Source organism: Dendrobates tinctorius, unplaced genomic scaffold (assembly GCF_039654945.1).
Source record: "Dendrobates tinctorius isolate UK_male_01 unplaced genomic scaffold, ASM3965494v1 ptg000107l, whole genome shotgun sequence".
Classification (NCBI taxonomy): domain Eukaryota; kingdom Metazoa; phylum Chordata; class Amphibia; order Anura; family Dendrobatidae; genus Dendrobates; species Dendrobates tinctorius.
This window is the reverse complement of record NW_027361775.1, coordinates 14,238,979-14,265,965: the sequence shown is the minus strand read 5'-3', so window position 1 is coordinate 14,265,965 and position 26,987 is coordinate 14,238,979. Positions and strand designations below refer to the sequence as shown.

At 40.5% G+C, this 26,987-nt stretch overlaps 1 protein-coding gene across 3 annotated transcripts in view; it reads right to left on the bottom strand.

Moving 5' to 3' along the window:
* The window catches only part of CSMD1 (CUB and Sushi multiple domains 1), a 2,734,739-nt gene that overhangs the window by 124,335 nt on the left and 2,583,417 nt on the right, over positions 1–26,987 (bottom strand). For all 3 annotated transcript variants that reach the window (XM_073589180.1, XM_073589181.1, XM_073589182.1), the window contains exons 56-57: positions 25,597–25,770; positions 24,454–24,636 (exon numbers count right to left, since the gene is read on the bottom strand). In XM_073589180.1, the coding sequence (XP_073445281.1) occupies positions 24,454–24,636; positions 25,597–25,770 (357 nt within the window). The remainder of the gene's footprint in view (positions 1–24,453; positions 24,637–25,596; positions 25,771–26,987) is intronic.

Sequence of the window (26,987 nt, the reverse complement as noted above, 5' to 3'; positions counted from 1 at the left end):
AATGAATATCTGAGCGCTATGTGACAGGCTCAATGGCACAGCTGTGACCAAAGTGACTAGAGGATAAGGGAGATTTTGAATTTCTGCACACACTTGTGGACACTGGACACTTTTGGATTGTGTGAGACCCAATGAATATCTGAGCGCTATGTGACAGGCTCGATGGCACAGCTGTGACCAAAGTGACTAGAGGAAAAGGGAGATTTTGAATTTCTGCACACACTTGTGGACACTGGACACTTTTGGATTGTGTGAGGCCCAATGAATATCTGAGCGCTATGTGACAGGCTCGATGGCACAGCTGTGACCAAAGTGACTAGAGGATAAGGGAGATTTTGAATTTCTGCACACACTTGTGGACACTGGACACTTTTGGATTGTGTGAGACCCAATGAATATCTGAGCGCTATGTGACAGGCTCGATGGCACAGCTGTGACCAAAGTGACTAGAGGATAAGGGAGATTTTGAATTTCTGCACACACTTGTGGACACTGGACACTTTTGGATTGTGTGAGACCCAATGAATATCTGAGCATTATGTGACAGGCTCGATGGCACAGCTGTGACCAAAGTGACTAGAGGATAAGGGAGAATTTGAATTTCTGCACACACTTGTGGACACTGGACACTTTTGGATTGTGTGAGGCCCAATGAATATCTGAGCGCTATGTGACCGGCTCGATGGCACAGCTGTGACCAAAGTGACTAGAGGATAAGGGAGATTTTGAATTTCTGCAGACACTTGTGGACACTGGACACTTTTGGATTGTGTGAGGGCCACTGATATCTGAGCGCTATGTCACAGGCTCGATGGCATAGCTGTGACAAAAGTGATGAGAGGATAAGGGAGATTTTGAATTTCTGCAGACACTTGTGGACACTGGACACTTTTGGATTGTGTGAGGGCCACTGATACCTGAGCGCTATGTCACAGGCTCGATGGCACAGCTGTGACAAAAGTGACGAGAGGATAAGGGAGATTTTGAATTTCTGCAGAAACTTGTGGACACTGGACACTTTTGGATTGTGTGAGGCCCACTGATATCTGAGCTGAGCGCTATGTCACAGGCTCGATGGCACAGCTGTGACCAAAGTGACTAGAGGATAAGGGAGATTTTGAATTTCTGCAGACACTTGTGGACACTGGACACTTTTGGATTGTGTGAGGGCCACTGATATCTGAGCGCTATGTCACAGGCTCGATGGCACAGCTGTGACAAAAGTGATGAGAGGATAAGGGAGATTTTGAATTTCTGCAGACACTTGTGGACACTGGACACTTTTGGATTGTGTGAGGGCCACTGATACCTGAGCGCTATGTCACAGGCTCGATGGCACAGCTGTGACAAAAGTGACGAGAGGATAAGGGAGATTTTGAATTTCTGCAGACACTTGTGGACACTGGACACTTTTGGATTGTGTGAGGGCCACTGATATCTGAGCGCTATGTCACAGGCTCGATGGCACAGCTGTGACAAAAGTGATGAGAGGATAAGGGAGATTTTGAATTTCTGCAGACACTTGTGGACACTGGACACTTTTGGATTGTGTGAGGGCCACTGATACCTGAGCGCTATGTCACAGGCTCGATGGCACAGCTGTGACAAAAGTGACGAGAGGATAAGGGAGATTTTGAATTTCTGCAGACACTTGTGGACACTGGACACTTTTGGATTGTGTGAGGCCCACTGATATCTGAGCGCTATGTCACAGGCTCGATGGCACAGCTGTGACAAAAGTGACTAGAGAATAAGGGAGATTGGATTGCTTTTAAAAAAGCAGTTTGCAGAGCAGTGGGTAAACAGCAATGCCAGCCTGTCAGGAAGCCTTAAAAGGCAGCCCAACAACCAACACCACTGATACACCACTATATAGTCTCCCCTTGCACTGCACACACAGTGACTGGTGTGTTGTACAGGCCAAATCGCTAGCAGCAGAAGCAGTTTTTTTTTCTTCTCAGCAGGACAAAAAAAAAAATTGGGATTGCTTTTAAAAAAGAAGTTTGCGGAGCAGTGGGTAAACAGCAATGCAGGAATGTCAGGAAGCCTTAGAAGGCAGCCCAACAACCAACACCACTTATACACCACTATATAGCCTCCCCTTGCACTGCACACACAGTGACTGGTGTGTTGTGCAGGCCAAATCGCTAGCAGCAGAAGCAGTTTTTTTGTCTTCTTCCCTGCCTAACGCTCTCCCTACAGAATCAGCAGCAACCTCTCCCTATAACTGAGATCGGCAGAAGTAAGATGGCGGTCGGCGTGCACGCCCTTTTATACCCCCTGTGACGCCCACCAAAGCAAGCCAATCACTTGCATGCCCTTCTGAAAGATGGTGGTGACCCCTGCCTATGTCATCACGTTGCCCACAGTGTCCGTGGATCCTGATTGGCTGAAAAAGAGCGCAAAACAAACTTTTGAAACGCGACTTTGGCGCGTAAGTCGCCGACCTTGTGGCCGACCTCATCCTAGGGTCGGGTTTCGTTTCATGAAACCCGACTTTGCCAAAAGTCGGCGACTTTTGAAATTTTTCGACCCGTTTCGCTCAACTCTACTGAATTGGTCTCCGGAGGCTGTTTCTTCCTTTCAGGAGCTGAAGCGAAGGTTCACTTCTGCTCAGGTTTTGCGGCAACCTGATGTCTCACTCCCGTTTCAGGTAGAGGTGGACGCTTCTGAGATTGGTGCAGGAGCTGTTTTGTCCCAAAAGGATCCTGTAACATCTAAAATGAATCCCTGTGCTTTCTTTTCCCAAAAGTTCTCCCCATCTGAACGTAACTATGATGTGGGGAATCGGGAACTGTTAGCCATGAAATGGGCATTTGAGGAGTGGAGACATTGGTTGGAGGCAGCTAAACATCAAGTCGTGTTCCTTACTGACCACAAAAATTTGATTTACCTGGAGTCGACCAAACGCTTGAATCCTAGACAGGCTTGGTGGGCCTTGTTTTTCACACGTTTTGATTTTGTGGTCTCTTTTCTTCCGGGCACTAAGAATGTCAAGGCAGACGCCCTCTCTAGGAGTTTCTTTGCTGATTCTCCTGTGGTGACCAAGCCTGCTACCATCTTAGGTGAGGGGGTAGTTCTTTCTGCCATCTCGCCCGATTTGAGACGTGCTCTGGAAGAGTTTCAGGAGGACAAACCTGAGCGTTGTCCCATTGGAAAATTGTATGTTCCTGACCAGTGGAGGAAGAGAGTGATGTCTGAAGTTCATTGCTCTGCATTGGCTGGTCATCCAGGTATTTTTGGTACTAGAGATTTGGTGAGTCGGTCTTTTTGGTGGCCCGCCTTGTCTCGTGATGTCAGGAATTTTGTGCAGTCCTGTGGGACTTGCTCTCGGTCTAAACCTTGTTCTCGCTCTAGTGGGTTGTTGATGCCTTTTCCGGTGCCCAGGAGGCCATGGACCCATATTTCAATGGATTTTATCTCTGATATGCCTGTCTCTCAGAGAATGACTGTTATTTGGGTGATTTGTGATAGATTCTCTAAGATGGTCCATCTTGTACCACTCCCTAAGTTGCCATCTTCCTCAGAGTTGGTGCCCTTGTTTTTGCAACAGGTGGTTCGCTTGCACTGGATTCCTGAGAACATTGTATCTGACAGAGGAGTTCAGTTTGTGTCTAGATTTTGGAGGACTTTCTGTTCCAAGCTGGGAATTCAGTTGTCCTTCTCCTCTGTGTTTCACCCTCAAACCAATGGGCAGACGGAGAGAACAAACCAGACTTTGGAGTCGTATTTGAGATGTTTTATTTCTGCTGATCAGGATGATTGGGTTTCATTTTTGCCCTTAGCCGAATTTGCTTTAAATAATAGAGCTAGTTCTGCCACTTTGATGTCACCTTTTTTTTGTAACTTTGGGTTTCATCCTCGATTCTCTTCAGGGCAGGTGGAGCCTTCTGCCTGCCCAGGTGTTGACACTGTGGTGGAGAGAATGCACCAGATCTGGGACCAAGTGGTGGATAAGTTGTCTCTCTCCCAGGAAAAGGCCCAGCAGTTTTCCAACCATCATAGGACCATTGGTCCCCAGTTTAAGGTGGGTGATATGGTTTGGTTGTCATCAAAGAATATCGCTATGAAGGTGGCTTCTCCAAAGTTTAAACCTAGATATATTGGACCTTACAAGATTTTGGTGATTCTTAATCCAGTCTCTTTTCGATTGGCTCTTCCTGTTACATTTAAGATCCATAACGTGTTTCATAAGTCTCTGTTAAAGAGGTTTGTTGAGCCGGTAGTTCCTGTGGTGGCACCTCCTGACCCGGTATTGGTTGAAGGTAATGTGGAATATGAGGTTGAGAAGATTGGCTAGACGGATACTCCAGTATTTGGTTAAATGTTAGGGTTATGGCCAGGAGGATAATTCTTGGGTCCCTGCGTCCGATATTCATGCCGAAAGATTGGTTCGTGCCTTTCATCGGGCCCATCCTGATCGCCCTGGTGGCGTGGATGAGGGTTCGGTGACCCCTCCTCAAGGGGAGGTACTGTTGTGAGTACATTTTCCCCTTCATCATCGATGTCTGATGAACTCCCTCTTCTGGTGAAGGAAGGTAGTGAGACTGATTACCAAACACCTGATCTGGTAGATGATGACTGGGTAACAGGAACTGCTGACTGGATATAAGGCAGCCGATGCCCTTCTGAGTCGATGGTGATTTCTCTGCTGGATTCTTGGCGACCAGTCTGATTCCTGCTTCCCAAAGATAAGTTTTTGCTCTGCTATTGAACTTATTAGCTTTGTTTTGTTTACCTTTTTTTTTGGAGTTCTGCCATCCCCGGTCGCGGGTGTGCTGAGTTCCATTTTTGTCTCTGATCAGTTTGTCTCTTTGCTCTGTCTTCAGAATTTACCTGAGTGCTGATATAGTCATTTTGAAGTCCTAGCGACTTCAGGGCCTGTTTTTCCTATCAGACGGTTGGGACATATTTTGGTAGGGTTTTTTGCGGATTGCAGACAGCAGCTTTTCTATCCTGTCCTTTTTAGTTAGCTTGGGCCCCATCGTTTGCTCAACCTATCTTTCTATCTGTGTAAGTGTTTTCATCTTGCTTCACCGTCATTATATGTTGGGGGCTGCCTATTGCTTTGGGGTCTCCTCTGGGGCAGTTTAGATTTCCCCTTTCTTTCTTTATGCCTATTTAGTTCTCCGGCTGTGATCGAGGGGTCTAGGGCATCGTAGGAACCCCCCACGGCTACTGTTAGTTGTTGTGGATAGGATCAGGGGTCTGCAATCCGATAGCTACCAACCTCTCCGGTTTTCTGGACTTAGCTTGTATTTTTGTTTTTTCCTCCTTTGGTGACTCATTCATAACAACCCAGCTTGCTGCTTCTCTGTCCTGCAGCTCCAACCTAGCATCCCCCTCTCATCTATCCCATTGAGCGTCTCCTCAGTGAGCAGAAGACTCCCAAGTGATGGGTATTTCAATATGGCACCCGCTGGTGGTACCAGGCCCTTCCACAGTACCACCAGCGGGACACCGCCGGGACCCCCCACCACCGCCGGACCCCCACCACTACTGGACCTGCTGCCGCCGAACCCCCCTGCCGGACCCGCTGCTGCCTGCCCACCCACCTCCGTCACAGCTGGCAGGAAAGACTGCAGCACAGGCCGCAAGCCGCGGTCTTTCCTGCTGGCTGGCTGCCACCAGGACCCCTCTGCCGGACCTGCTGCTGCCTGCCCACCATGTACACATACACACCCAAGTGTGCATACACACACACGTGTACATACACACACATGTACACACATGTACACACACACATGTACATACACACACGTACATGTACACATACATGTACACACATGTACGTACACACGCACACATATTTGCGTACACACACATACTCGCATACACACACGTACTCGCATACACACACACGTACTTGCATACACACATGTACTCGCATACACACACACATACTCACATGCACACACATGTACTCACACACACACGTACTCACACATGCACACATGTGCTCAAATACACACACATACTCACATATACACACACATGTACACACATACACACATGTATTCGCATACACACACACGTACTCGCATGCACACACATGTATTTGCATACACACACACGTACTCGCATACGCACACATGTACTTGCATACACACACGTACTTGCATACACACACTTGTACTCACATACACACATGTATTCGCATACACACACACGTACTCGCATGCACACACATGTATTTGCATACACACACACGTACTCGCATACGCACACATGTACTTGCATACACACACGTACTTGCATACACACACGTACTCACACACACACACGTACTCACACACAGGTACTCACATACACACACATACTCACATACACACATGTACTCACATGCACACACACACGTACACACACACATACTCACATACACACACATGTGCTCGCATTCACATACATGTACTCACACACATGAACTCACATACACACACACGTACTCACATATACACACACGTACTCACATGCACACACATGTACTCACATACACAAACATGTACTCACATACACTCACGTACTCACATACACGTACTATACACACGTACTCACATATACACACAGGTACTCACATATACACACACGTACTCAAATATACATACACATACTCACATATACACACAAACGCGTACTCACATATACACACGTACTCACATACACACACGTATTCACATATACACACACGTACTCACATATACACACGTACTCACATACACACACGTACTCACATGCACACACACACGAACACACACACGTACTCACATACACACACACGTACTCACATACATACACATGTACTCACATGCACACACACTCACATACACACACATGTACACACACATACTCACTCACACACTCACATACACACACACTCACATACACACTTGTACTCACACTTTTACACACACATATGCACATATACACATGTACTCACATATACACATACGTACTCACATATACTCACACATACTCACATACACTCACACACTCACATACACACACTCACTCACACAGTCACACATACACTCACATACACACACACACTCACACACACACACACTCACATGCACACACACTCATATACACACATGCTCACATGCACACACACTCACATACACACACATGTACTCACATACACACACACACATGCTCACACACACATGTACTCACATCTCCAGCACAGGCCGCAAACCACACTCTTTCCTGATGGCTGTGACTGCACAGAGGTGGGTGGGCAGGCAGCTGCAGGACACACACACACGTACGTACAGACACACACATGTACGTACACACACATGTACACACACGTACTCACACACACACATCCCCACACACTTCCCTCCCAATGCGATAGCATTGGGCACCACTAGTAGTAAAATAAGAAATTAATCATGTAGAGAGAAAAAATAGGTTACGAAAGCCCAAAAAAATTGAACAGGTAGAAAAGCTACCCACAATTCAGTAACTCACACCAATTCACACAGTCAAAGCAAGTAAGAAGTGACTCCGTCAGAAGCATTTCAAGGTCCTTGAATGTCCTATCGAGTCTCTAGACCCGAACCCAGAAAATAATCTTTGGAGGGAGCTGAAACTCTATGTTGCTCATTGACAGCCCTGTAACCTGCAAGATCTGGAGAAGATCTTTATGGAGGAGTGGGCCAAAATCCCTCCTTCAGTGTGTACAAACTTTTTCAAGAAGTACAGGAAATGTCTGACCTCTGTAATTGCAAACAAAGGTTTCTGTGCCATATATTAAGTTCTATTTTTTCTATTGCATCAAATATTTATTTAATGCAATAAAATGCAAAGTAATTATGTAAAAATCATACAATGTGATTTTCTGGATTTTGTCTCACACAGTTGAATAGCACCTATGATAAAAATTACAGACCTCTTAATTCTTTGTAGGTGGAAAAATTTGCAAAATTGGCAATGTATCAAGTACTTATTTTCCCCAGTGTATGTGTTCCTATTAACATAATGATAAGGATGTATAATTTTCTCATCATATTTCTGTAAATTAAATATTAAAGTGTTAATATACTTTCAATTGTGTCTAGGATGTATAACAATGAATAAAGTTCTGATCTATTTCTGAAGGATTTAATTGTCTGTATTATTTTTTTAATAAGATATAAAATAAATGTCAGTGTCTCTCTCCTAAAGTTCACTAGTGATTTAAACTTTGCAATATACTTGATCAGCAAGTCAGAAGCAGTGGCTATCTAGGGATCTCATTAGAAGCTAGCATAATACACTTTTTAATACATCCCTAATGAATTGTATCTCTTTAAAAATAACTTGTGGATTTTCAAAGCAGCAGCTCATAAGTGGGAATCATTGCTCTTGTGTCATGTGTTGTGCATTTTCAACTCTCTCAATGACAGTCTGTGCAAAATAATTGCTTCTCTTAAAGATGGAGCACTTCACAGGGAGCATGTAACTACAAGGGCTTTGCTCTATAGTTAGATATTACCTGGTGAGATTTCCTGCTCTACTTATCAGCTAAGCCACTGCAGTTTCATTGAGATATAGACAAAGGTTTTAACACAGCTAATTAACAAAACACCTTAGCTTTAGTTTCAAATGGTCATAATTAAATATAATACTGTCCTAATTAAAGAAAAAAAAACATTTGTGGAGAGGAAAAGCTCAAACTAATAAAAAGTTGTTAAATTTTTGATACAGAAGTGAGTCCTTTGATCTGCTATCAGCTAGAGGGTAGCTAGATTGAGGTTTGGAGCCTGAGGAATATTTCCATAATTTTACTTTTAAACCAAGTCATATGTTATGTACACTTGTTGGATTTCAGGTTTGGCCCTAATAATATTCACTAATTTATAGCTGATACACTAACAAAAACTTTAGACAAGTCAGTAATGTATGTAGGGGCCATAAATATCAAAGCTTTAAAGCTACTAGGATGAACAAATCAGAGGGATAGGATTAAAGAAGATCTCCCATCTCTATTTTTTATTGAAATATGTGTATATGTGCATGTAGTGTAGTATGAGTGAATTAATATACTCACTAACTGCGGCTCTCCATCAATGTTCTTCTCTGCTTAGTGACGTCACCGCTTTGCAGAGACTCTCTGTCTTTTATAATATGTCTATGGAGCTTTAGAACAAGAATCCCTTGGCTTACATTGTAAAAGAGACTTACGACTCTCGCATAAAGCGTAGAGAGCCAGCTAGTTGGAATTGCAGTGAAGTCACTGAGAAGCAAAGCAGAATGAAGCTGAACACCGGAGAGAGCAGAAATAAATTAATATATTAGTACACTCACACAACATTACATGCACATATACAAAAATATAGATGGGAGTTCATCTTTAAAGGGAATCAGTCACAAGGCTTTTGCTACCACATCTGGTTAAATAGACCAATGCAACAATGTATCACTTAGTTTACTGGATGTAGCAGTTGTGATCCAATCAGAATTCTTACATGGAGAATGCATCAGAGCTGAGAAAGCTAAACCCGCCCACACCAGGCCCTCTCTGTACATTGTGTAAAAACAGTGATCTGCTTATCACAGGAGGGGGAGTGGTTGGATGACGTAAGGGCCTGACACACTAAGCGATATCGCTAGCAATATCGCTATAATGTCACTGGTTTTTGTGATGTTATAGCGATATCACTAGCGATATCACTATGTCTGATACTTACCTCCGACCGCTCCCCTGCTGGTTATCGCTGATCGCGCGAGAACATCCTGGACCGTTTCTCATCGTCAGCTTCCTGCTGGGCTTCCTGCTGTGACGACGAGCGACGCGTGGATGCGGGCGGGAGGATGTCAGGATCGCCTTGTCTGACAGGTAAGTAGCGACCCCCGACCCCTTCGATGTCGCTGGTGAGATCTGCCTGTGTGGCAGCTCACTAGCGACCACTTAGCGATGTACCAGCAATCCTGACACGTCATATCGCTGGTCGGGTTCGCTGGTACATTGCTAAGTGTGACAGTACCTTTAGCAGGAGGCAGCAAGTTCCAAGAATGCTAATGTCCTAGTGATATAAACTTCATTGCAAGTAAACACTAGCACATGGACTGATAAGTGACGCATTATTTACATTAGTGTTTTAACCCCTCTATCATGCTGTTCTCAGATTACATAGCAAAAGCCTGGTGACAGATTCCCTTTAAGGTGAAGTTATAGAACAATAGAAAATACCAGGAGTTGAACCACTAAAATTAGGGAGCAAATCTTAAGTATGAGGTAGGAATGTTATCAAGCATCAACACTAAAATCATGGTTGAGCTCAGAAAAAAGAATAAAAGAACAAAGTTAAAATACTTAGGGCAGGAACAATAGCAAACAAAGGATAACACCCTGTTTTGAAGGTGAGGTGCAGAAGCAAGTGTACTCTTTGAATATTCCTGACAATTTTAAGCAAATTAACACTGCTAGTAAGGAGAGAAGATGAAATGCAGCATGATTCATCAGGGAACAGCATGAATAAGAAGCTATTGCTGAAATAGAGAAGGTATCTGGTTGCTTTGCAGTGGCCACTCAAGAATCAGGAGATTGGGTCTATGTGATTTGAGTTACAGAATTTAAGATAATTTTATTTGACTCAGTAAAAACAGTAGCCTCCATAATATACAAGGATAATGTATAAAAACAAGTGTATTGGGATGTTGGATTTGTTGCATGTATCACATTGCACATTTACAATTGTATTAGAGTTGTTTAATAATTGGGTTCTTTCATTTTTTCCAGATATAGTTCTTAAATCAGATTTGTAAAAAATTACCAACATTTCCCATCTAACCATTTTCAAATATACATAGAACGTAAATAAACATTGTGCCATTGTTTTGATGTATATTAATGCATGCATCAATTAGTGGTATAAATTAATTTCATCTGCTGTGTTAATCCTAGTCTTCAATTAATTTCATCTGCTGTGTTAATCCTAGTCTTCAGTCTGCATATTCACTGCCATCTTTGTAAGCCTTCATTAAAGTTATGAGTTAATTTCATTTTACTCACTAAATCTAATGGACATTACTATACACTGATTCTCCTGTATCTCTCTGCATCATTTGACCCTATGAACCACCAGGTCCTCCTCACTATATTCCACTCTCTCCTGGTTCTCCTCCTAGATATCTGACTGCTCCTTAAGTGAATCAATTGCCAGCTCTGCTCTTCCTCTTCCACTTACTGTGGGCGCTGCTCAGAGCTCAGTCCTTGGCCCTTTCCTCTTTTCTCTGTACACTGGCTCCATTGAATAAACATCAACTAATTTAGTTTTCAATACTATCTCTATGCTGATGACACCCAATTATACATTTCTTTAGACTTCACTCCTGAATTACTACAAAATAGCAGTGATTGTCTGTCTCTAACATCATATCCTCCCGAGTCTATCTAAAGCTGAATCTGTCAAAAAATGAACTGCTGTTTTTTCCTCTACTAACCTACCTAAGTATGAAATAGACATTTCCATGTAAGTTTCTATTATAACTTTCAAGCAGAATAACCACTGATTTGGAGGTATATTTGACACAGATCTTTCCTACACTCCTAATATCCAATCGTTCATGTCACCAGCAACTCAAAAACATCTCTAGGATTTGACTTTTCATCATGTTTAACTTACTGCTGCTCTGATTAATTCTCGCCTATACCACTTCAACTATCTACCATTTGTTTTCCCTCTTACTAGACTCTATAGTCTCCAATCTATCATGAGCGTAGCAGCCAGGATGATATTTCTGTCCAAGCGCTACACTGTTGCTGTAACCATTTACCAGTCTGTGCACTGGTTGCCCATCTGCTACAGAATATAATATAAACTTATAATTATTACACATGAAGATCTCCTCAGTCCGGAACCATCCTACATCTCTTTTCTCTGTCTGCCACTTTACCCATCCTCCGTTCTGCTAATAACCTAAGACTAACAACCTCTATAATCTGAACCTCTCACTCCCATTGCTAGTATATTTTTCATGCTGCACCAGATTTCTGTAGTGCACTACCCCAGACAATCCGTTTAAATTCCATTATCCACAGTTTTAAAGTGTACCCTACAAACACATTTCTTTAGACTAGCCTGTCATCTCACCTCACTAATCTAGCTATCCCGTTTTCTCTTCCCCACACTCAGTAGTACTTTGCATCTATACTGGTACAGATACTAAATGGTGACTGGTTCATGCAGGGTTATTTGAATGTCCTTTTTATTACACTGATGTCAGGACCTTAGCTGACAAGCACATTATTTTTACCTATTGTGTTACCCCTAATTCCTAATAGACTGTAAGCTTCTGAGCAGGGCCTTCATTCCCCTTGGTGTACAATGAACTATGTGTTAGTATGTAATGTCTTATCTTGTTTGTGCAAGTACCCTCTAAATAGTAACGTCCAGAAGAATGAGTTAATGCTATAGAAATAAAATGTATTATTATTGTCTAAGTCAAAGATTACCTCATTAAAGCAAAATTTCCATTCCTTAGAAGAGCATTTGAAGACAGTCTCAGCACATTTATCCACTGTTCCCAGATGCAATCAAAATTTCATTTTTTTTCTTGTCTCTTATTTATATTAAACCACTTTTATTTTAAGTCTTTATAGATTAACTTCTTATACAGTACATGAATATTGAAAAAAATAAGCTTGGGATCAACATAAAATCTTTGTTTAAGACAAAACATAGCCTCGTGACATTCTTCTCCCTTGTGTTCTTTTGACATCTCTTCTCACCTTCATGACTTTTATGCCTGTCATTTTTTCTTCAAAATTTTCTATGTGATCTTAAAGTTCTCATCTTCAGACAATCATTTAATCTGTTCTTCCCTATTTAAAACAGTCTATCTAAAGCATAGCAGTATATCGATAATAGATTTTTTGCTACTGCTATATTAATAGTTATTTTGCAGAATTTTATGTAGATTTGAATACTACAAATCCATTGCAATGTACACTACAATATAACGGATGTGGTTTACAAAGCCGTATTTACAGGCACCATAAAAATAAAGCACAGAACTGCTGTAGGCTTTCACTTGTTGACTTGCAGCCATCTGGGATATTGTTCTACATCTGTATTTTAACATATTCTTCATAGATGAATGACCCTATTAATCAGACAAAATCCAAACCCCCAAATTCAAGTGTAAATAGGATTTCACATTTTATTACCATTCTCTGTACTGAGCTAGAAAATACTTTGGTCAGCATAAGTTCAAATTTATCAGTGGTGGCAGTAATCTCAAAGTTTACTGCTGCTTTTGACTCTTACAAAATAATAACAGAATAAGTACAAGGGTACAATTGTTTTCTTACTTAATAACATCTAATTGAGGCTGAAATATAAGTTTTGCAATTGGGTTTCACTAAAAATTTAGCACTGTTTGCCTCCTATAGCCTCTTCATTACACTCTCCATTTCTGGCCTCATAATCTTTATTTGAACAGATTTGTCGGTGACATTATTTTGGGGCACTTAAAATGGCTGCTGTTGAAGGAGCATGTGACTAGATCTGTACACCAGTCTTGTCCATCTGAGTACCTCACATAATAAAACTGTTTTTCTATTGGAGGAGTTTATTGGAAAGGTCTGGTGACATGCTCTTGCACCAGTAGCCACTTTATGGACTAGTCAACTGTGCAGTCTGTGAGGAAAGCTATATTAACAATTTCCGGATGAAAACCTGTTATACTTATATAATGTAAGTGACACAAAATCATGTTCTCATCATATCAGTTAAAATACAGATAACATGGCAAGCCCAGGTTACTCATTCTGCAGTCAGCAATAGGCAGTGTGAGGGCTCATACCCATTTGTGAGAAAGACGGACAAGTGAAATCCGTTAAAAAAACAGATTGCACTCGGACCAATGTTATTCAATAGGTGACAAATCTTTTGTGAGTTTTTTATCAGCCGAAATCGGACTGAGAAAAATTGCAGCATGCTGTGTATTGCTGCATATCTCAGACTATAATCACCAACGCAAGTCAATGGGTGTGATAAAAAAATGCAAAGCACACGCACCATGCATATGTCATCTGTTTTTTACACACCGGTGTCCTTTGAAAAGCCAGCAATTCATATGTGGCTATACAGTAAAATCACACTGCACTGACAGGTTAAAATAGAAAAGACAGAATACATGTATACACATAGAATAGGTGTATATATATATATGTATTTCAGTGACATATATACATATCTTTATATTTATTAGAGATATAGATAGTAGAATAGCCGATAATTCAATTGTTGCCTTTTGTAAAATTATTGCAGAAGTCGACATGATATGACACATGGTTTACATACAATAAACCACTGCATATCATTTTGATCTATATATGCCCCCGACTACTAATGTTATTAGTGTATGTGTATTAAATTCTGGATCTGTAGGTTTTAAATGAAAAAATATAATCATGAAAAAAAATTGCGTAGGCTCCCGCGCAATTTTCTCCGCCAGAGAAGGAAAGCCAGTGACTGAGGGTAGATATTAATAGCCTAGAACGGGAACATTGTTTTTGCCCCCTGACTAAAAACATCTGCCCCCAGCCACCCCAGAAAAGGTGCATCTGTAAGATGCACCAATTCCGGCACTTAGCCTCTCTCTTCCCATTGCCCTGTAGTGGTGGCATAAGGGGTAATAAGGGGTTAATGTCACCTTGCTATTGTAAGGTGACATTAAGCTTAGTTAATAATGGAGAGGTGTCAATAAGACACCTATCCATTATTAATCCAATAGTATGAAAGGATTAAAAAACACAAACACATTAAGAATAAAGTTTTTTAATGAAATAAATAAACACAAAGGTTTCCCATCTTTATTAAACTCCCAATCCAAGCGAAGTCATTGTTCTCTTGTAAAAAATAAAAAACAAACAATATCCCATACCTGTCTGCCATACAGTCATGTCCCACGGCGCAATCCATCTCAAGGGATTAAATAGTTTACAACCGGGAGCAGTGCTAATGCAACTGACCTGGCTGTAAATTACTGCGGAATGAATGAAAAGCTGTCTGCGCAGCCTCCTCGCCTGACGGGACATTAACTCTGTAGCATGGGAAAGTTTCTGAACATTTTCCCACACTGCCCAGTTCACCTCAGGTCAGGTGGGGCCTCTGAGCATCCTCAGTGACTACCGCTGACATCATAAATGTAATAAACCTCTGTTTATTACACTTTAGGGTATGGAGAGATGTCAGGACTAGAGATGAGTGAACTTGTTCAGAAAACATTCGTCAAACTCAAATTCGAAGCAAACAATGCATATTTGGATTAGTGTTCAGATTCCCCAGCATTTTTCTCAAAATAGGCAAAATTCAGCCAAAGTTAAGTAAATAATCATTTTTCCACTAATGCTTTAGTTAGTACTTTGACTAGGATAGTGGTGCTGCATACTGAGTGGGGGATCATGTTTGATGAGGTGAGAGGCTGGGGAGAAGTCAGAGGAGAGGCAGACAGTTATTCTTTTTTTATAAACTTTATTTGTGGAGATTCTGGCAGCCAATCAGGGCACAGAAACCATCCACAACATCGAGACACAAGGGCTTGTGTCATTAGCTGCTGAAGTCACTTTTCTCTCTCCACATAAAAAATGGACATGTGGATTTGGTGCCATTTTGTGGCTGTAACGGCGTAGTGAGGCTGCTGCTGATGCAAGTAGTCAGAAAGTTAGCTAGGCAATATATTCTCAGCTAGTTCAGATAGATAGGATCCTGTGTCAAATCGACCTTCCAGCATAAAAATCGTTTGTACTAATTGTGTGGTCCAGCCACAAGTTCACATTTCAGCATCAAAATCCTTTGTGCTAATTGTGTGGTCCAGTCACCAGTCCACATTTCAGGATCTAAATCCTTTTTGCTGATTATGTGGTCCAGCCACCAGTCTACATTTCAACATATAAATATTTTGTGCTAATTCTGTGGTCCAGCCACACTATCTCAGCAAATAAATACTGATTGCTAATTTTGTGACAGGTAACTGACAGCTCTGGGCCTAGGATTGTTAAACAACTGGTTAATATAGGGGAAGGGTACATCCAACATGAGTGGGAAAAAGTGAGATCATGGTGGAAGGGGGAATAGACTTGGTGTTCAATGTGTACGTGGGGTATGGGGTAATGTCACTGGAAGCTCTACTGAACAAACAGTGGCTTGTCCTATCCAAAGACAACTGACAACTTCTGTTACTGGATGGGCTAATCGATTTCCTTTCTTTGGCAGTCGCAGAGCAGTATGCCTTGTAGATCACTTTTTGGAATGTAGAGACATCAAATTTGATCTCCATCTGGTGGGTTGCCTTTAGTGGAAGGGGTGTCAGAGCCCCATTATAGTATTTCTACTCTGGGGAAATCGTTACCACTTTAGTTGTGTGTGCCAATATTTTTTTGAAATGTGGAGACTCCAAGTTGGGTCTTCATATGGTGGGTTGCCTGTAGTGTAAGGGGTCTCAGAGCACCAGGCCCACATCTGTCACTCATCCACCTCTTACTCATTAATTTTGTATGCTTGAAATGCTGGTACAGGCCATGTCCCATCCATCCATTTCTACTTTGGGTCAATTGATGCCACTTTTGCTGGTGTCTACCCCTAATTTTTGGAAATGTTTTGACTTCAAGTTGTGTCTCCTTCATGTTTGTTGCCTGTATTTGGCAGGGCTCACAGCACAGCAGGTCTACACCAGTCCCTCGCCCACCTCTTAATTTAACTTCAATCCAAAGCTGTAAATGCTGGCCCAGACTCTGTCTCATGCATGGCCCATGCCTGAGTGCTGAACAATTATAAACATTTCTACTCTGGGTCAATTAACATGAGCTGAGTCTCCTTTATGTGTGTTGACTGTAATGGTAAGGCTCCCAGATAGGCAGAACTGCACTTACTTTCAGTCAACTACCTGTATTACTATCCTTAAATAGTTCCAACAATATTAGTCTACAACGTTAATATTTGTGCTACCTGAGTGTGGCTGAGCAGAAAAGCAGTTTGAGCATGAAGTATTAGATTTCCCAGCACAGCAGGCCTACACCGGTCCCTCACCTACCTTTTAATTTTAACCTAAATTCAAAGCTATAAATGCTGCCCGAGAACCTGTCTCATGCATGTCCCATGCTTGACTGCTGCTCCATTAGAAAATTTCTACTGTGGATCAATTGATGCCACTTTTCTGGGTGCCTGATCCTAACTTTTTAAAACTGTTTGGACTCCAAGTTGAGTCTCCTTCATGTGTGTTGTCTGAATTTGGCAGGGCTCTCAGAGCACCAGGCCTACACCTGACACTCATCCACCTGTTACTAATCAATGTTGAAGCTAGAAATGCTGGTCCAAACCCTGTCCCAGGCCTGTCCCATGCATCCATAATTACACTATTTGTACTCTGGGTCAATTGATGCCACTTTTACTGGTGTTTGCCCCTAAGCTAAACTGTTTTGTCAGATTTTGTCACTCTTCCCCCTGAAATGTGTTGTCTATGTGTTTGGCTTTGCCTCCCATTGAATTCAATGGGGTTTGTATACGTTCGGGGAACATTGGGTAGTTCACCAATCCTAACCGAACCAAACTGTAAGAGGTTTGCTTATCTCTAGTCAGGACATAGCAAATATATTTTTGGGGCAGATTCTAATCAGACCAAATCTATTCTGCTAGCTAATTTCATAGAACATGCTCTAAATAAATTTCAGATGATTCACTAACATCTACTACATGTAAATGCGATAGAGCTAAGGAAACGGAGATATGTGTGACACTGTGCAAGATATAAAAGATTTCATGTTTATCATTAGAAAGCATTGGCTAGTGTCTTGGACTTAGAAGGGAATCTTTCTGTGTCCTACAGAAATTCAATGCACTTTTTTCTGCTTTTCTACATCATTTTAGTATCTTGGGGTTTAATGTCATGGGGCAACACAAGTATTAAACTGCACAAAGAGTCAACATAAATCCAGGATTTATTTTTTCAGATTACCTATCACAGCTTTCATGTTTCAGATTATGCATGGTCCTTATTCATTGAAAAATAAATATCCAACCATTTTGCAGATAAATCTACTTTACTATAGACTAGAGATGAGCAAACCCAAACTGTAAAGTTTGGGATTCGTACCTGACACTAGGTGTCCTGTGCTGAACTCCAAACTTGGACTTCTCCTGGAAGTCTGTTTTACAGTTCAGGAGTGTTAGGAACGGTGGAACGCACTAAATAAAAATGAATAATAAAGTGCGTTTTCTGCTCGGGATCCACCATGCAGTAGGTGCAACAACCGCTGCTGAGTGATGACAGAGGAGCAATATGGCGGTATAATACACACAGGTTCAACTTCACCCGGAGTGTGCAGAGCGGGCACTGTTCACACACAGAGGTGCCGCAACAAAAACATACAAAACACCGAACCTGTTAGTGACACAGGCTTCAGGTAGCATACAAAACGCTGAACCTGTTAGTGACATAGGCTTCAGGTAAATGCACACACACGGTATCTGGTCACAGGAGCAGGACCCAAGACAGAGGAGCTGCGTCCCTCTAGATCTACCGTGTGTGCGGCGTCGCTGCTGCGAATGCCAAGAAGGGCTGCAACTGCAGCGCGGCGTAGGACACTGCCGCTTGACGACAAAGCCAGATAGCAAGCGCGATGTTGGACTCTAGTGTAGCGGTGCGGTGTGCACAGTGGCTTAAGGCTTGCCACTGACTGGCGCTGACTGCTAAACTAATTCCCTATCACCATGCATAATATCAGAGGGAAGGGGTTTCAAATGAGTCATTCACCAGAATCATACATCCGTCACCATTCACACATAGCAGTATAGTCTATACTAGCGCATGGCGGAACGGCCATGCGCGCTTTTTATAGTCGTGCAGGACCTTCCAGACCTCCGAGATGGACCAATGAGATCTGGAACAGGACCTTGGCACATGACTACCGATCTCCAATGGGAGATCGTCTCATGAGCATGCCCAGTAGGAGCACAGAGGGACTTAGTCTCTGGAGCGGTTTGCTGCAAAGCAATCTCCTCTGCAGTAGAAAGACAGCAGGAGACCGCAGAATGTGAGGCTCTGGATTCCTGCAGAGCAGACGCAGAAACCTGATGCCTAACAAGGAGTCCATGGAGGAGAAAGAGAGAGAGAGATTTTCCTGCTCCAAAGTTCAGATACCCATTGATTTAAATGGAGTTTGGGTTCAGGTTCAAGTTCGGGTACTATTTTGGTACCCGAACCAAACTTTAGACAAGAATTTGGGCGGATACCAGAACCTGAACTTCCACGGGTCCGCTAATCCCCATTCATAGTCCAATAAATATTTTTTCCTGGAGATATCAACTCTTTCACGTGTAACCATGCAGACTGACAATATTTGTTTCATAAAATGCATAGTATTTTTATTATAAATCCAAATGAATGTTAATTTAACTTTAAGTTGAATGATCTCATCATTAGTGTTGAGCATTCCGATACCGCAAGTATCGGGTATCGGCCGATACTTGCTGTATCGGAATTCCGATACCGACTTCCGATATTTTTTCAATATCGGAATTCGGCATCGGAATCGGAAGTTCAGTTGATCTGTCAATCATAGGAATTTCCCACACAGCAATGGCATAAAGTGAGACTAGGGACTTTTTTTTTTTTTAAGTGGCGGAGGAATACAGTGCGGAAGGATACCTACCTTCCGTCATTGGATTCCTGCAGCCCGTAGAGAACGGCAGCATCAGCTGATGCTGCAGTTCTCTACCCAAGATCGTCGTGGGACACACTCGTGGACTGCTTCGGATCGTGGGTGAGTATTTTTGTGGTTTGTTATGTTAATATTTATTCCGGAAAAGACAATGGCTTCGGGGAACAATGTGACAAGTATTGGTAAGTATGTTACTCTATGTTATATGTACTGTATGTCTATGTATGTATTGTATGAATGTATTGTATGTATGTAGTATATATGTGGTATGTATGTAGCATGTAGTATGTATGTAGTATGTATGTAGCATGCATGTAGTATATATGTAGTATGTATGTAGCATGCATGTAGTATATATGTATGAATGTATGTAGCATGTAGTATGTATGTAGTATGTATGTGGTATGTATGTAGCATGTAGTATGTATGTAGTATGTATGTAGCATGCATGTAGTATATATGTAGTATGTATGTAGCATGCATGTAGTATATATGTAGTATGTAGCATGTAGTATGTATGTAGCATGCATGTAGTATATATGTAGTATGTAGCATGTAGTATGTATGTAGCATGCATGTAGCATGTACTATGTATGTAGCATGCATGTAGTATATATGTGTTATGTATGTAGCATGTAGCATGCATGTAGCATGCATGTAGTATGTATGTAGTATGTATGTAGTATATATGTGGTATGTATGTAGCATGTAGTATGTATGTAGCATGTAGTATGTATGTAGCATGCAGTATGTATGTAGCATGCATGTAGTATATATGTAGTATGTATGTAGTATATATGTAGTATGTATGTTGCATGTAGTATTTATGTAGTATGAATGTAGCATGTATGTAGCATGTATGTAGTATGTAGTATGAATGTAGCATGTATGTAGTATGCATGTTGTATGTATGTAGCATGTATTTTTTTTTTTTTTTTACATTCAACACATTAGCCGGATGATGGGACTACTACTGTCCCATCATTGGCTAATGTGTCAATCACTGTCATGGTAGCAGGCATCGCCCGATGGGACTTGTAGTCCCATCGGACGATGCCTGCACAGACCCCCGAAGCCTGCACAGCCCCCCGGCAGGCCGGCACAGCCCCCCGGCAGGCCGGCACAGCCCCCCGGAGCCTGCACAGACCACCGGCAGGCCGGCACAGCCCCCCGGCAGGCCGGCACAGCCCCCCGGAGCCTGCACAGCCCCCCGGCAGGCCGGCACAGCCCCCCGGCAGGCCGGCACAGACCACCGGAGCCTGCATAGACCCCCTGGCAGGCCGGCACAGCCCCCCGAAAGGCCCGTACAGACCCCAGAGAGGCTGTACAAGGGCAGGAAAGGGTTTTTCTTATTCCGATACCGGAAGTCCCATAGACTTGAATGGGACTTCCGGTATCGGAATCGGCGATACCGATACTTTTTTTAAAGATCGGCCGATACCATCCGATACGATACTTTGAAGTATCGGACGGTATCGCTCAACTCTACTCATCATTAATCAGAATAGTATTCTGTGATATTAAATTCTAAAACTTCTATCTACTTAACATCACAATATTTGTGTTACATTTAGAGGTCATTATTTCAGATATCATTCAAATTAGTTTTGCAGAAGCAAATTAGCATTAATTATCTTCTCTGTGGCCTATTAAAATTAACAGTGGGAAATGACGTTAAATCATATCTTACTTTAGTTATGAAATAAAATACCAATTTAGTGGAAGTCTGAAGGCTTAGAGACTAGACAGAGCCTCAATGACAGTAATATTTTATAATGTGCATGCATATTACACAATTTGAGCATATTTCTACCTGCACTAAATCTGGACACTACTATATTTGTCTGACATTGAAATACACTTGTCTGTTTTATTTATATTAAATGTCTATTCTAAAGCTGAAATTCTACCAGTAGAATTTAAAATTTGCCAAGTTGCTTGAAATAGTGTTTAAATTGTAAACATACTCTCATTATAGCATAATTTTCTTTTTTTGTTAATTATTGCAAATATAATTGTCATTATTAAACTATATTTTTGGCAGAATTAGTAGAATATAGACTAATACCTTGTTTATTCTTTAATGTATCCATTTGTTATTACATTACATACAGTCGCATTATAAGTTTGTGTGAAACTGTATCGGAATAAAGGTTACAATATTTAATAGAAATAATTGCATTTCAGGTTCATTAAGACCTTACCCTGGCATTACCTTATATTAATAGGTTGCAAGATTTACTTTGTGTGTGCTCACAACCTATGAACAAGTGCAGTGAAGAAAAGCAACCATATTTTACAAATTACGAGATATTGTGTAAAAATAGCAAACTTTTATGTCTTAGTAAAAATGGCACAATTTGTTCAAAATGTAAATGGACACACGTAGAATCAGATATTTGGTACACATTGCTAGAAACATTAGACATTTTACTTTTACTTATGCCTTTTACAAGGTCTTGTTTAGAAATAAATAGTGCATGATGTTGAACAATTTTTGTTTTTTTTGTTTTTTTCTAGCCTTGCACCTACAGAATAGTATACTTAAGGCATAGCATTTACTTCACTTTTGTATGCCATTTTGACAATTCTGATACATTTTTCTTAAAAGGAAATAATCAAAAGGTTTATTGTGCCTAAACTACAGGCTCCATGATTACAATCGTATTTATATATTATTATTTTAAATGGTTGTGGTGTTTCAGAGAAAACACAAGTTAAAAAAATTAGTCAATCAAGGGGAAAGGAGTCCATGGAGTAGTTCCTTCTGCCTTCTCCCCAACCAGCTCATTGTGAATGCCAGTTTTCAGCTTATTTGCATATGTGCTTGAACTTATCATTCAAGCAAGGCAAGGTAGAGAATAATCTGAATCTCCTGACAGTCTTCATTAAGGGATTGCATGAACCGATTGGGAGAACTAAATGACTGAAGTAAACTATGCACACAAATTGGTTTGTAATAGATTGCTCATCGTTCAGAACGAGTGCCAACCCTGACTATGGATTTCGTGTGCTATTGGAAGTTCAGATTCATTTACTTCAGTTGAGCTGTGATTAGGATTGGATCTTGGGCTAAGTAGAAAGAGTTGAATTTATTTGAGTGGAATTAAATTGTAAAGGAATTTCTGAGAATAGAAATTTTTATAAAATTGATTACCATGGTTGCCATTTTGCTGAATGATTGATGGCCTGCAATAGTTTAGAAAAAACTCATACTCACTGTTCATCTTATCTGGCCCTCCCCTACCCAGTGACCGTTTCTCAGAGCCACCTCTTCTTTTCTCTGCCACAAAACACATCTATTGGCTTGCTCACTTTAGGTCTGAACTTCAGGCTGTGTTCAGGCTTCATAGATCACTGAGCATTGCATATGGTGATGGTATACACATGTTACACTCAGTTAATTCTGAGGCCTGGTTATGGCCGAAGTCACTGATTAGAGAGTACCGGTTGAAGATGCAAAAGTGGAAAGAAAAGAACCTGACAGGCATCTTCTTCTCTAGGCTAGCCGTGGCCAGAAATTATGCCTGGATTGAAAAGATTTGGAGATGCAGTTTGCGAAAGGGGAAAGAATAGGTTGCTGTGAGGACTGGACAGTGAGAAGGCGAGGAACGGAACAGGTGAGCAGTGAGAATTTTTTTTTTGTACTTTACATATTAAGGTTATTGTTATTTGAGCACACCTGAGTATTATAACATAAACCCCAGAACATAATAAGGGACAATCAATTGATAAAGAATAGCTTTGATGCAAATTATATTTCCAAGGAAAATTCATATGATTTTGACAGATGCACTCATCTCTTGTGCTAAGTCTAATAAGAATGCAAACATGTTTTTCTAATTCAAAACACCTCTTTAAGTGCTAAAATAGACTCTTACATCTACTCAAAAATAGTCCTACTGTACATCAATGTCATTAGTAAAGTCCATAATAATCCACTGAATATCATAAAAGGTCAAACATAAAGAAGAAAAAGGAGATAGACAATAAGCTATTTAAATTGAAAAATTCTGTTTGGAGTCTAAAATTTCAAGTTCAGATGACTTCATATTGAATCCAGATTCCATTTTGTTAATCTTTGAAAATCTTTAGAAAGTTTTGAAATATATGCACATTTTCACATTTGAATGATTACTATACATGCTCTGTTAAGCCTGTATATCTTACATCTTTTAAAACTTTTTGGGAAAAAAATTTGTAAAAATGCAGTTAAACATATTTAGATTGTGAAAGTAAGTTCATTAATAAATCTAGCATATTGCTCTTCAAAAATAATTATGTCTACAAAGAAGCTATAGTTCTGAAGAATAAAAATGGAAGCAAAACTAAAGTTTCAGGGCATATTCAGTTATTTTTGTTAGTGATAAAGTTTTCCAGTGACAGCTGAAAATTGTCATAACCATTCCGCCTGTTCCTTGGCTTCTGATGAGGTAGCATGATCTCTGCAGGAAACTGAACAGATGAAACTAGCTGCACAGCATTGTTAACCTGTGCCCCTAGTTATATGGAAGGGCCAAAGGAATGGCTTAATGGTGCTGCCTTTTTAGTAAAAATGCTTTATAAACACATTTGTTAAGGGTTTAGTCAAATTTGGCTAGTCATGCTAGCTATTTACGTTTTAGCATAAATTCTCTTTTCATTTTAAATATAGTTTTTTGCATTATTTTCTTGTCGGTTGGCAAAGATTTAAACTTAATGTAAACACTATCATTTCAGTATGTTATTAAGAAATCAAATAACTAAAATGTGGTTTACTTTGGTATAGGCATTTTGAAATTAATTCTGATTATGGTACTTACCTTCACATGACGGTTGAAGTCCAGACCATGATCCATTTGATAAACAAGTCCGCTCCATGGATCCTATTAATGTATATCCCATTTCACAAGAAAAGCGAAGTAAACTTTTAGTCTTAACTTCATTGCCAAGGCGTGATCCATGGGCTGGTATTCCAGGGTCACCACACATTCCAGGAATATTTCCTTAAACACATATTCAAATATTTTTACTTTAACTTTTAAATTTGCAGATATCGATAACTATACACGTAGGTCTCAATTAATCAAGACTGGTATTCTGTAGGTCAGTGTTGATAAAAGGTGCACTGGAGTAGCATGTGTCAAATTACAGTTGAGTGCCTCCAAATGAATTTGATGCATCTTTCAGCTGCCTTGACCTAGCATAAGAAACTTGCTGCTATCAGTGACTGAAGGACATTTTTTGTCTTGAATTTTGCCATACTTACTTAGCCATGTTCCATAGCAATAAGCTTCATTTAAAAAAAAAAAAAGTTGGCAGAGTTGGCTGGAGTTAGTGTAAAACCCAGAAAGGTAGAACGTCTGCCACATTTTAAACATTTTTTGTTCAATAATTCTAGCAAAACAGTCTGATAATTAATCTTCAAATAATGGCTCTTTTCTATAAAATGAACAGCAACTTGCATGTTCTAAAATTTTTATTTTACTTTTTGTAAGAAAAGTACCAATGAGTCTGGTATGTGATCCCGTTTGATCTGTCAGCAAGCTCCTTTCAAAACAGGAAGCGTAAGAAATCTACTTCTTTAACTCACAGTTTTCTATAAATGCAGTTGATATTACAACCATTATGTTACTGTTATTAGAGCATCTTAACACATGTATAGAAATCCTCTAGATGAACATAATAAACGCATGATTTTATACATTTTTTTGTTGATTTTTTCAAATAAGAAAATTTAGTTCTACATCTTTAGGATATGTCAGAAAAAATAACCTTGCTAAAGTCAGAAAAGAAGAGTACTTATACTTCATTAAATATGTATGTTAGGTATACTGTGCAGTAGTTTGTTTCCAGATTTGTGCTATGATAATCACTAAATTTACATTTCAGGAAAAATACAAGTTAGGTTAGATCCATTCAAAATGAAATAATTCAATAAATTCTGTATAATATTGCTGATGTACCTGAGCAATGAGGAAGTGTTCCGCTCCATCGATTGTTCTCTTGGCACATTCTTGTTGCATTTCCTATTAATATATGAGCTCCAGAGCAAGAATAATGGATTTTTGATCCATATGTGAATTTATCTCCTCCTAAAATTGCATTTGCAGGGACTCCTGGATGACCACATGATATTGCTGTGAAAATACAATGTTTCTTATTATTCAAAAATAGTAGTATTAATACTAGTGTTAATAGTTTATTTTTATCAATTAACAAAAAGGAAAGTGATTGCACAAAATATATATTTAAATCAAATCAATTATTAGTGTGACCATCAGAAATAGGAGAAGTTATTCGTTGGAATTGAATTCTATTCAAATTTTTAAAAAATCCATATTCTGCTGAATATTTTTTTTTAATTTTCTCAAATTTAGCAAAAAAAGTGAACTGATATGGTCATCATTTTTCTGAACTGCAAAGGGCTGGCAATGATTTAAAAACAAAAGAAAACCTAAAACCCCACAACTCACATTTCCCAGCACCCCAGCTGCCTCTGTTGTCCTCTGCCCACAATTGAATCCTTAAGGCTTCTACTTTCCACTCTCATGCACTGGCATCATCACTTTAGAACAGGAATTCCGGTTGCAACCAGGGCTCAAAGGTCACAGCATGTTAGAATGTCACAACTCCGTGACATTACAACGTGCCATCACCTATGAGACCTGGTCACAATTTAAAGCCCTGTTGTAGATTGAAAGCACTTGCCAACGACTCTGGAAAGAAACCAGCCTGCAGCCGGCAATGGAGTCAGAAAGGAATCAGGAACAGCAAAGCAATGAGATATTAGGTAATTTTTTTAGCTTTTATATGTTAAATTTATTATGCTCTGTGGTCTGAAGAGACATCAGAACTATATATGGAATATTAATTAAAGAGAATGTGTGCACTGTAACTCAAACTTCCTAGTAAAATCTGTGCAATTTGTCAAATTTGATTTTTGCCAGACCTCTTGAACAGCAGTGAGAACCTGTACAATGTGCAATCAATGACTGCAAAGGACCAGGTGGAGCAGACTGCCATTGTGTCATGCCTGCTGCAGCCCAGTAGTACACAACCTCCTCCATTGATGCAGGTGAAGGAAAAACAGGTACACTCACAGTGAAACCACAGAGCAGCAGGCAGGAGCCACTAGGTAGTGGAAGAGTAGCCAGAAATGCTAGTTCAGCAACAGAGAGGGAACAAAGTATCAGAGGTCATAGCAATACACGTGGCCTGAAACAAGCCAGAGAATCAGCAATGGTTGGAAGAGGATAAGCCAAAAGACAAAAGACAGAAGCAGGTCAGGATACAAGCCAAATCAGAACTGGGGGGTCAATACACTAAAGGGGAACACTGAGACAAAATGGGAATG